At 35.5% G+C, this 13,141-nt stretch overlaps 1 protein-coding gene across 4 annotated transcripts in view; it reads left to right on the forward strand.

The window, feature by feature from the left end:
- Nucleotides 1-11,891, forward strand: part of LOC136037141 (uncharacterized) — a 152,674-nt gene extending 140,783 nt beyond the window's left edge. For all 4 annotated transcript variants that reach the window (XM_065719640.1, XM_065719643.1, XM_065719641.1 and 1 more), the window contains exons 17-18: nucleotides 715-872; nucleotides 11,456-11,891. In XM_065719640.1, coding sequence (XP_065575712.1) covers nucleotides 715-872; nucleotides 11,456-11,779 — 482 coding nt within the window. In that variant the 3' untranslated portion in view covers nucleotides 11,780-11,891. The remainder of the gene's footprint in view (nucleotides 1-714; nucleotides 873-11,455) is intronic.
- The last annotated feature ends 1,250 nt before the right edge of the window (nucleotides 11,892-13,141 follow it).

Below are 13,141 nucleotides of genomic sequence, written 5' to 3' on the forward strand. Positions count from 1 at the left end.
CATTAAGCCTTTGATTTTCCTTTTAAAGCAATCTATTGATTCTTAGAATTTTGTTATAGCTCATACCATATCAGCTCTTTGCTTTTGGCTCTTCCGACCTCGTCACAAGTGGCATATTAGCTCTTAGCGTTTTTTTTTTCTGGAGTATGCATTTTTTGTCAAATGATATGCTATTTTCCTAGAATTGTTTGTTTAATTTTCTCCTCTTCATACTTGCTAGATTTAATGTTTTCGTTACCTAGAATCCTCTAATATTTTCGGTCACGCTTTATGATTCAATCACGTGGTTGTTGTTTTATTTTTTTCTTTTGTACTGGTATTCTATTACAGATGCCATTTGAATTTCAAGCAGTTTTTTGGTTCCTAAAATGACTAGCGGGTAAGTTGAGACACACTTGAAAAATGATATTATCACTGACTTTTTTTTGTGAATTCTAGCCACACAGGCTCTCAAGACTTTCGCAGATTCTGACGACTAGTGTTTTTTTTTTTTTTTTTTTTTTTTTTTTTTTTTTTTTTTTTTTTTTTTTTTTTTTTTTTTTTTAACAAATTTCCTATTATTATCTTCAGTCCAAGTGAAGCATTAGATATTAGTTTTTCCTTTGAATTATTTATTATAAACGGTAATAACAATAAATCTAGCAATTTGGTATACGAGACTACTAAAAAGCTGAATTTGATTAATTAAGTTTTTAAAGATTTAAATCATTTTAGAAATTCGTTTCGCCTGTGAAGAAGCAATGCGAGAAAAAGATGCTGCAATGGCTAGAATAGGAGATTTGGAAAGTGACATTAATGAAAAGCTTCTGGTTATTCAAGAGATTAAAGAACATTTAAGGGAAGCTAACTATCTCCATGCCCAACAGCTTAAGGTACATTTAAACGATATTTTAAGCTCTGTATAGTAATTTGTCATTATGATTAGAATTATAGTGTTTATCAACTCTTTTTTCAAAGCTTTTTCAGAGATTTTGCTGTCGTATTTTACATTTGAGTAAATCAATATTATGAATAATCAAAAGCTAGCTCTAGAAAAAAAAACGCAGGACGAGGGGAAGATAAAGTGTAAGCAGGTGCTATGTCTGTTATTTATTACTTTGGGAATAAACAGAATTCTCTTTTTAATTTTCTATTATTTTGTTTTAAACGTTTTGATTGCTTTTTGCTTCGTTTTTTTACTTCGCTTAGCTTTGCAAAGAGAATTAAACTGAATGTACAGGTAATTAAAAATCCCTCTGAAACTGAATCAAAGGATACGTAAGTCATTCAAATTTGTAACATGGAACATCTAGTGGTACACAGCAATATCATAAAGCAAGTTATAGAAGCATCAATAAAACACTTAGTGTATTTATTTTATGATTTTTTTTTCTGAACTCTGCTTTAAATTGAAAAGTGAAAGGGAGGACACAGTAGGTATATTTTCGCGCATTTTTCTTTTAGTTACCCTATATTCTGCTAATTGACATTGCTCTCCTTGTTTTTATTGTCTAGAAAATTGCGAATATCTGGACAAAAAGTAAATTATTTGCCAATTATAAAAAATTTAAGGTTGAATCCAAAGAAACTGAGATCTTCAACTAAAATCCCCATTTCAACACGTTAAAATCAAGCTTAGTACCTTTTTTTCTGAAGCTCTCCTGAACAACGGTGTATTGTCAGCAATATTAGCAGTTTTAATTGGTGGGGTTAAGAGTTATGGAGTTCTTGTTCTCTAGTCAAATTTCCTGTTACAAAATAAAAATAAAACACCATTTGGACAAAGTGCACTTGAAAATGCGCTCGGAAATTTCTTTGCATTTTTCATGCTCAAGTTCTTCGCTATTGCTTCGCACTAAGAAATACTACTACTATTACCACTACTAACTCACTGTAGCACCAAGCCGCCTGAGGCCAACATAGCTGTACACTCTCCTTCTCTACTTCAATCTATTCAAAGCCTCCCTCTTTACACCATCCCAAGAAGTTCCCGTTTCCCTTAAATCTTTCCTTAGAACATCCTCCCAACCAATTTGGGGACGACCTGCTTTTTGTTTGGCTCTAGACGTTTGCCAACAAGGACAATCTTTCAGCCTTTTCCGCAGAACGTGCCCTAGTAGTCTCATCCTTTCTCGTACTATAGCCCTTGAAAGCGTCATTGAAATACATTTTTCGTACAGCCTACCGTTTGAGCTTCGATCAGTCAGTCGAGTACCCAAAACAGTCCGCAGTCGATTACTCTGAAAAATATCTAGCAAGTCCTCCTCCGTTTTTCTGAGCGCCCACGCTTTGGAACCATACTTGAGCACTGTCATCACTGTAGCTTCCAATATTGTTATCTTGTCTTCTTATTCTTCTAAATTTTTTTCAACTGTAAATAAACACCTTATGCGTTTGCTATTCTACTTTTAATATCTTCACTGCACCCACCGTCTTTACTAATAATACTACCTACGTAAATGAAACTATCCAGTTGATCTCTGTACCCAACATGGCCTCTTCCTGTTCACATATTCCTTTTCTTCTTGATAATAGTTTTCAAACTTGTTCTTGCGACATTAACTTGCAAAACCTCTAAAAGTTCATTTATAAGTTCATTTTGCTAATACTTTCATCTAAGATGCTTAAATCATCAGCGTGTTCTGAGTCTAGGAGTTTTACTTCCCCATTTGATTCTGTGTTCTTCCATTGCTTTTTCTGTGCTCCATAGGACAAAGTCCATCAAATTGAACCATATAGACGAGGATAGAACGCAACTCTTCCTAATTCCTGATTTAATACGGAACCTGATACTAACCGGAACCTGATACGGAACCTAATAGGTACTAATATAAATGAATAAATAAATCTTAAAATGAGTGAAACTTATATTGAATATGCAAATCAAGCTTGAAACGAAGAAAAATCCCTACAAACAAGAGTTTGGGTTTGTCCTCCTTCTCTAACTGTAAAAGTATAAAACCTACTGTATCATTGGCCCTTTACAGAAAACATATGTGTCTTGAATAGTCTTAGAAAGCAAAAATAAAATCAAACTGAATATTTGATATATAATAATGTCAATTGTTGAAAGATAATCAGCTCAAGATTTGATTTCGCTGTAACTTTTATTCTCATTTTCAATGCTGTAATAACTGGAAAAGAAAATATTTCTAATATAATTCGTTTTCAGTGAAGCGCCAATGACGCAGTAAGCTTTAAACTATTACAGCTAAGGAAGAGGACAGTATCCAAACTCTTGTTTGTAGTGAAACTATACTCGTCTTGAACAGTCTTGGGAAGAATTCAATGAATTCAAACTGAAAATCGGAAATATAATGATATTAATTGCTGAAAACCCATCACTTAAAAATTTAATTATACTCTAATTATTTACCAAGTGAAATAGCGATCAAGATAAGCTAGGACGATGAAATTCGGCAGGCGTATCAGGGATCAAACCAGGTTAAATTAGAAATAGTCGTTTCCCCGAATCGACCATCTGGGGGGAGTGGGGGGACGGTTAATTCGGAAAAATTAGAAAAAATGAGGCATTTTTAACTTACAAACGGGTAATCGGATCTTAATGAAATTTGATATTTAGAAAGGATATTGTGTCTCAGAGCTCTGTTTTAAATCCTGACTGGATCCGGTGACATTGGGGGGAGTTGGTGGAGGAAACCTGAAATCTTTGAAAACACTTGGAGTGGAGGGATCGGGGTGAAACTTGGTGGCCAAAATAAGCACAAGTCTTAGATACGTGATTGACGTAACCGGAACGGATCTGTTCTCCCTGGGAGAGTTTGGGGGGGAGGTTAATTTGGAAGAACTAGAAAAAACTGAGGTATTTTTAACTTACGAACAAGTGATCGGATTTTAATGAAATTTTATATTTAGAAGGGCCTGGTATCTCAGACCTCTTATTTCAAATCTTGACCGGATCTAGTGTCATGTGAGGAGTTGGGGGAGGGGCGGAAATCTTGGAAAACGCTTAGAGTGGAGAGATTGAGATGAAACTTGATGGGAAAAATAAGCACATGTTAGATATATTATTGACATAACCGGACCGGACCCGTTCTCTTTGGGAGAGTTGGGAGGGGACACCTAATTCGGTAATTCGTAAAAACTAGAAAAATGAGGTATTTCTAACTTACGAACCGATGATTGGATCTGAATGAAATTTAACATTTAGAAGTGACTTGTGTCTCAGAGCTCTTATTTTAAATCCTGACTGGATCCAGTGACACTGGGGGGAGTTGGGGGGGGACTGGAAATCTTAGAAAACGCTCAGAGTGGAGATATCGTCGTGATACTTGGTGGAAAGAATAAGCACAAATTCTAGATGCGTGATTGGCATAATCAGACCGGACTGGCTTTTGGGGGGGGGGATTTGGAGGCGAGAGGGTTAATTCAGAAAAATTAGAAAAAAATTATGTATTTTTAACTGCTGAAGGGGTGATCAGATCTTAATGAAACTTGATATTTATAAGGACCTCGTGTCTCAGAGCCTTATATTAAATTCCGACCGGATCCGGTAGGTGGAAACCGGAAATCTTGGAAAATGTTCAGAGTGAAGAGATCGGGATGCAACTTGGTGGGAAGAATAAGCACATGTCTTAGATACCTTATCGACATAACCGGACCGGATTCGCTCTCTTTGGGGGATTGGGGGATTTACTAGCTTGGGTACTTCCAGATAAGTTAGGACGATGAAAATTGGCAGGCTTATTAGGGACCAGACTAGATTAAATTAAAAATAGTCTCTTCCTCGATTTGACCATCTGGGGGGGGGGAGCGAACAAGGTACTTGAGAAGAATTTTATTTGTCGATAAAACAAATGGTTGTTCCTTTAAAGTATGGCTTGTGGTCTTGAAGTACGATTCTTGCTCAGGCTACGGGGGGTATCAGGTTCGAATCTTTGACCAACCCAATTTTTACATGAAGAAGATCCGAAACTAGATACGTGATCAATATAGGGATCGCTTAAAGTCGGCAGGCATATCTGGGACCCAACCAGATTAAATTAGAAATAGTTGCTTCTCCGATTTTACTATCTGGGGGGAGTGGAAGGACGGTTAATTCGGAAAAATTAGAAAAATGAGGTATTTTTAACTTACGGGTTATCGAATATTAATGAAATTTGATATTTAATTAAATTTTTGTCCTCGTGACTCAGAGCTCTTATTTTAAATCCCAATCGGGTCCGGTGACATTGGGCGGAGTTGGAGGGAGAAACCGGAAATCTTGGAAAACACAGTGGAGAGATCGTAATGAAACTTAGTGGGAAAAAGCTCCTGGCTCTTGGCTCTTCTGACCTCGTCACAAGTGCCATATGAGCTCTTGGCTCTTGTTTTTATGTTTAATTTTAATTTTGCAATAAGTACAAAAGAAAATATTTGTAATATTATTCGTTTTCAGTAAAGCACCAATGACGCAGTAGGTTTTTGACTTTTACAGTGAGAGAAGGAGGCAAAACCCACACTCTTGTTTGTTGTGAGTTTTGTTTGTTTCAAGCTTGTATAAGTTTCATTCGTTTTAAGATTTATTTATTTATTTATTTATATTTATACTTATTGTATGTTTGTTTGCTAGGATTGCTAATTTAATTTCAGCTCGTTTTGGGTTTCATTTATTCTTTAATAGTAATTTCTTGTAACTTATTCATTTATATTAGTACTTGCTGTACGTTTTTTTTTTTTGCTATGATTGTTTATTTAATTTCTGTTCGTTTTGGGTTTCAATTATTCTTTAATAGTAATTTCTTGTCGTTTCTAGTTTGAATTTTAACAGGTATTTCTATTTGCTTATTTTAAGTTTAATATGGCCTTTACTTTTCTTTGAAAAACTTCTTTTTCAGAAAGTTTTGTATTTAATTAATTTTTGTTCATTTTTCATAGTGAAAAGTTTCAAGCTTTTAGAAAACGCCTTATTTTAAAATCAATTTTTTTTAACATCAAACTTTCATCAAAGAATCAAACCAGTATCAAAGTAACGAAGTATCAAAGTAAAAATAAGCCAAGTTTCGTAACTCAGAGCCATTACCCCGGGGATGGGGGGGGGGTCCACCAAACCTGGAAATATATTTATTTGAGCTTTGAACTATTTTGGACAAATTGGATATCTCAAAATTTTGTCCGGATGCCCTTTGGGAAACTGGGGTGTGGGCTAATTGTCCATTGATCACTTTAGATTCACTATTTTTAACAAATTGGATATCTCAAATTTTTTTCCAGCTGCCCTTCGGGAAAGTGGGGTGTGGGCTAATTGCCCATTGATCACTTTTGAATCTTTAAAAAAGAACTATAAGTTTCGATTTCCGATCCAATGAGCCCCCTCCAAGGTTGATACGGCCACTCTCTCTACAATTAACTTATATTCGAATAATGGGCAACTTACATAAGTTACAATCCTTTCCCTAGGGGTTATGGAGGATTTCTCCACCCTTAGGTTACAGCGATTTGAATTTAGGACTATTTTGAACAAAATGGCTATTTCAAAATTTTTTATTAGATACGATTTGGGGGAAAGGTACAAGGGGGGAGGCTTGTTACTTTTTGATCATTTTCGATTCTTAAAAAGGGCACAATAAATTTTGATTTCCGATCGAATTAACTTCTTCCAAAGTTTATACGACCACGCCTTCCATAGAAGCTTTATATGTTAACGATGGGCTGCTAGTATAACTTATAGCCCTTTACTCCAAGGCTGGGGGGGGGGTTTCAAACCTGTAACCATAGCTATTTGACGTTTGGACGATTTAATATCTTTTAATATTTTAATATCAGATTTCAATATGAACTAAATTGTCTAACTCAAAATTTTGATTAAAGCATTTAGAAAAAAGGCGTGGAAGGGGGGGGGGGGGTGCCTACCGTCTTATTACTTTTGACTTCTAAAAATAGAGCTATAACTTTCAACTTAAATCAAACGAGGCTTCCCCGAAGTCTATACGATTACCCCTTCGAGAAAAATCTTATATATGAAAATGGACAGCTTGCTTCACTTACAACCCTTGTCCAGGGTGTAGTGGGAGATATTGTCATTTCCTGAGGAATAATTATCTTAATTACTTAACCTCTTGACTATTTTGGACATTATGACTATCTAAAAATTTTGATTTGATGCGTTTTAGGAAAAGAGGGTGTGGAAAGGACGTGTCCAATCACGTTTGACTCTTAAAAAGGCCACTAGAAATTATTATTTCCAACTGAATGATTCCCCTCTTGTGGTCTTGGGGCTGGTGGGGGGGAGGTTAGTTGCCATCGCATCACTTTTGACTCTTAAAAAGGGAACTAAAACTTTCAATTTCTGATCATTTGAGTCCCTTCCAAAGTTTATACGACCACCTTTTCCGTAAAAACTTTATATCCCCGGGGCATACTTTACAACCCCTCCCCTGGGTTTCGGGGAGGGGGGTATGTGGACCCCGAATGTTTGTCATCTGATCATTGGAATATTTCAAACTAAATGGCTATATCAAAATTATGTTTTTTTGGGGGGGGGGCAAGAGGGTGGGGGTGTATGCCCGCCGATAACTCTTGATGGCTTTTAAATAGGTTAATAGAAATTTGAGTTTCCAAGAGCCACTTCTGAGGTTTATGCGACCATCCCTTACAAAAAAAACCTTATCTGCCCCCGGTGCATAACTTACATCACTTCCTCTGGCCTCTGAGTGGCTCTGTTGACCCTTTAGTTTTTGTCACTTGATCTTCAAACTATTTTGAACAAAATGGCTATCTCAAAATTTTTATAAGATACATTTAGGGAAAAAGGAGTCTGGGGGGGGGGCAGGTTGATCACTTTTGACTTTTAAAAAGGGTCCTAGAAATCCCGATTTACAAAAGAATGAGCCCTCTCCGAAGTCCAACGTCCCTTCCATAAAAAATCTAATATTCCCCTGGGACATAATTTACAACACTTGCCCCAGATTTTGGTAAGCTGTGTTATCCCTGGAGTCTTTGTTATATGGTTTTTGATCTATTTTGAACAAAATGGCTATATAAAAAAATCAATCGGTCGCATTCCGGGAAAAGATGGTTCACGGATGGGGGGCCTAGTTACAACCTGACCACTCTTAAAAAAGGAATTAAAACTTTCAATTTCTAACCATTTGAGTCCCCTCCGTGGTTTATACGACTTCTTCTTCCGTAAAAACTTTATATGCCCCCAGAACATACGTTACAACCCTTTTCCCGGAATCTAGGGGGGGGTATATTGACCCTAAATTTTGTGTTATCTGATCGTTGGACCATTTCAAACAAACTGGCAATCTCAAAATTGTGATCGGATGCATTTGAGGAAAAGAGGGCATGTGTGTGGGAGGGAGGAGTAGATACCCTCCGATCCATTTTGACTCATAAAAAGGTAACTAAAACTTTCGATTTCCGATCATATGAGCTACCTCTGAAGTTTATATGACCTCCCCTTTCATAAAAACCTTATATGCCCTCGGGTTATAACCTAAAACACTTACCCCCGGGTTGTGGGGGTTTGTGTCGACTTCCGAGTTTTCATTATCTGATTTCTGAATCCATGGTCATTTAACTATTTTTAACAAGATGGCTATCTCAAAGTTTTATCGGATGTATTTGGGAATTAAGGTCGTGGGGGAGGGCTAGTTGCCCTCTGATCGCTTTAAATCTTAAAAAAGTGAACTAGAACTTTCAATTTCCAATTAAATGAGGTTCCTCTGAAGTTTATATGAGCATCCCTTCTATAAGAACCAGATATGCCCCCAGGACATAACTTACAACGTCTGTCCCTGAACCCTGCGGGGTTTTGTTGACCCCGGAATTTCTTTTATTCGAAGTTAACAAGATGGCTATCTTAAAATTTGTATCTGGGTTAGGGGAAAAAGGGCGTGGGGGAGGGGCTAGTTGCCCTCTGATCTCCTTTGACTCTTAAAAGGTGAACTAGAACTTTCAGTTTCCAATCAAATGAGCCCTCTATATTTTATATGAGCATCCTTTCTATAAGAACCATGTATGCCCTTCGATCACTTTTGGCTCTTAAAGGACTAGAACTTCTGATTTCCAAACGAATGAGCCTCCTCGAAAGTTTGTACGATGACCCCTTCCATATGAAGTGTCTTTTTGAAAAAACAACAACAAAAGAACAACAAATAATGATAAAACATTGGAGCCGTATGGCCTTTACTATAGGCAACGCTATAGTGTTGCCTCTGAAATATTCCGTATGTTAAGGAACTTCTCAAACCTCGCAACCACTATATTCAAGAAACTTATTTACCACTCTATGAGCACCTCTGGCCTTATGATTTTTTAATCCTTTTAATACTGTCATAAATTCTTCCTACCGAAATAAATCGCCCTTCACATCCCAAATGTCACAAACTTTTTCATTCTTTTCTATATCTTTTTCTGTAATTCCATCACGGTTTACCACATTCTCAAAATATTCTGCCCATCTCTTTCATAGGAACAGGTTCATATTGACTATTCCCTCCCAATTTATTAACATGCAAGTAAAATATTTTTGTGTTATGCCGTCGGGCTGCATCTTCCCGATCTTCGGCAGTTCTGTCCATGATCTCCACTACATACCTTCTTAATTCATGTTTTAAATGTTTTCTCCACTATCTTTACATTCCTTTTATTTCCACATGATCTATGACTCAGATAGTTCTTGTACAGGCGCCTCATCCTCTCTATCAAACATAAAGCATTTACACTAGTATTCCTAGCTGTGTTTCTAACTTTCTTCCTTGAGACACCATCAGCGGCTTCACAAACTATTTTCCTAAAATTATTCCATTCATCTCGGCATTGTCAAATTTTAAACTCCCTAGTTTAGTATTCAACTGTTCCTGGAAATTTTCTCTCTATTTCTCAGCCTGAAGGCTGCCAACATCTTAACTCCCCAGTAAGTTGTTACCCTTCCTAAATTTCAGTTTCAAATTAACCATAGACAGTTATAGATGTCGGGCTTTACTTTTAACATTAATTACAGCACTCCTAGATACCCTAGTATCTTGCATCGATCCTGTCAGTCTTCGGTTTGCTATAACATAAATAATAATGTTAGCTGCCTTACCATTATATAAATATCATTTTAGCTTATGGGCCATTTTATGACCAAAACACTCTTTTGGTTGTAACTAGATTGTTATACTAACAAAATTGCAGTAGTCTGAAACCATTACTGTTTTCTCATTCTACACAAAATTAACTTAGGCTAGGTTATCATCTATCCCTAATTCTACCGACCTGGGCATTAAAATCCCCTAATAAAAATACCATTTGTTGCTGTAGCTGTAAGTAAAATTCATCTGATTTACTACAACCTCTGAGTTACTATTACACTTTTTAGTTATTAAATGAGTGACTAGCATTCTATTATTAATACCTTCCCAACCTAAACAAGACTTATCTGTTTCTTTATTCATCTTGAGCCCTACTCCCTGCCTATGCACCCCATCCTACCTGCCTGTGTAAATAAATTCTGCATCACCTAATTTTATGTTTCCCACCCCTGGAATATAAGTTTCTGAAACTCCTAGTAAGTCCAGTTTGAAGCATCTATATTCGTCAGTCAAGATATCAATACGATAGTTATTTTTAAGCGTCGTAACATTCCTAGTTACAATTTTCATATTTTTTTTTCATTGAAATTATGATGGCCTCGGGAAAAGCAATGGTTTCAAAAACCAGTTCAGGACAGGCACTAACACATATTCTTAAGTCTACACGAAGCGTTTGAGCCGATTTAGAACCGGACAGGAAGAAGTGCTTGGGACCTCCAGTTGAATGGAGGCTTTGTGGAAGCATGAACCTTTCTTGGCCTGTCTTGGTTGCAACATGGTTTTCCACATTTGGCGATGCACTTGTATCAACAAAAGTTAAAATCCTGAACAGACAATATCAAGCCTATTACCTCTGTCTCATTGTATATTCATGCCTACAGGTGTTATGCTACTACGGTAAGGCTTCACAAAATAGATATCTTAGCTAGGAAGAAGTTTTTATTCCCAAAAAAGCCAATCGAAACAAATCAAACCCAGAAGAATTAATACGTTGTTCAAACCCTAAGTAATGCGTAGTTCATAATAGTACTTAAAAGTGCACTTAAGAAGTAATTCAAGTAAAAGTATTTGAAATGTTCAACAACGATATTTCTGTACTATGGAATTTTACTTTAAATAAAATAAACCCATGACCAAAATTCTTGGTCATGTCAATTTTGAAGGTATTTATTTTGTACATGTGCATATATTTATTCTTTCGTCATATATTTTTCCTAGTTTGACCAAAGACACATAATATCATGCTATGGGGTATAATTTTTAAATAGCCTTCAATATCTTTTTTTACTTAAAAAAACGTAATAATAAACTTAGATTAGTACACAGCTAATATTAGCATGATTTAATAACTTAGATTATAATGAAGTACCAAACCCCTTTTGATCGCTTGATGTATGTTTGCATGATATGTGTTTGATGCATGTTTGAAAATAGTTATATTCTCAATTTTCTAGGAAAAGCAGCACCGCTATGAAGAGCTAGTAGCACAAAACTATCAGCTTGAGGGAGATAGATTTCACCTTCAACAACTTATAGAAAAACTCAAACAAGATAAAAAGGATCGCTATTGCATACCAATAGCTGGTAGACGACCAGATATGGATGTTGGTCAGTCTCCTGCAAGCACTGGCTCATCCTTTTCGAACGCCTCAATTTCGGGAGCGACTGGGAGCCCAAGTGAGCTGTCTGTTTCACTTGGTATGGAAGTAAGCGAGGGATTCACTGAATCGCAGTTCATGAATTTGGAAAATTTTTTGAAGAAACAAGACGGCCATTAGTATTTATTTTTCAATTTCCTTGTTAAAAATGAAAAGCAAATTAGTTAAAAATGCTTATTATGTTGATTTTTTTTTGAAAAGAAGAATCAAACCTATTTAAATTGCTGTTGTACACCTCTGTCTCTTTGCAGGTATATATACATATATATATATATATATATATATATATATATATATATATATATATATATATATATATATATATATATATATATATATATATATATATATATATATATATATATATATATATATATATATATATATATGTATATATATATATATATATATATATATATATATATATATATATATATATATATATATATATATATATGTATATGTATATATATATATATGTATATATATATATATATAATATATATATATATATATATATATATATATATATATATATATATATATATATATATATGTATATATATATATATATATATATATATATATATATATATATATATATATATATATATATATATATATATATAGATATACTAGCTACGCGCCACCCCAACACCTAGTTGGTGGGGGCGCTTCGCAAAGCCGCCACCCCCCCAAGCCACACCGCGCGCTTAAGTCGTTACGTGCCATATTAGTTGCGCGCCATTGTAGTTGTGTCCCTGTGTCCCACCTGTGAATATATATATATATATATATATATATATATATATATATATATATATATATATATATATATATATATATATATATATATATATATATATATATATATATATATATATATATATATATATATATATATATATATATACTAGCTGTTGGGGTGGCGCTTCGCGCCACCCCAACACCTAGTTGGTGGGGGCGCTTCGCGCCCCCCCCCCAAGCCCCCCCGCGCGCGTAAGTCGTTACGCGCCATAATAGTTACGCGCCATTGTAGTTGTGTCCCTATGTCCCACCTGTGAATATAGATAGATATATATATATATATATATATATATATATATATATATATATATATATGGTTTTAACTACGTAAAACTTGCGAATATACAACATTCTTTGCTGTCCCATTGTCTTTGCATATAAATAGATTGTCAGGTTTACCGACTCTTGAACATGCAACATATAATGGTCCATGGGAAAACAATCTGTATTCAGATCTATACCTCATGATTCTAATGATTGCCCTTGAGCTTTGTTGATGGTGATTGCTAATCGACCATTCCCTGTCCCGGTGTCCCGGTCGTCATTTACATCCCCCTGTTTCCCCCGGTGTCCCCGTTGTAGTTGTGTCCCTGTGTCCCGGTCGTCATTTATATTCCCTGTGTCCCGGTCGTCATTTGTATCCCGGTGTCCCGGTCTGTATATACATTCGTTTTT

Source organism: Artemia franciscana, chromosome 16 (assembly GCF_032884065.1).
Source record: "Artemia franciscana chromosome 16, ASM3288406v1, whole genome shotgun sequence".
In the NCBI taxonomy this organism is placed as follows: domain Eukaryota; kingdom Metazoa; phylum Arthropoda; class Branchiopoda; order Anostraca; family Artemiidae; genus Artemia; species Artemia franciscana.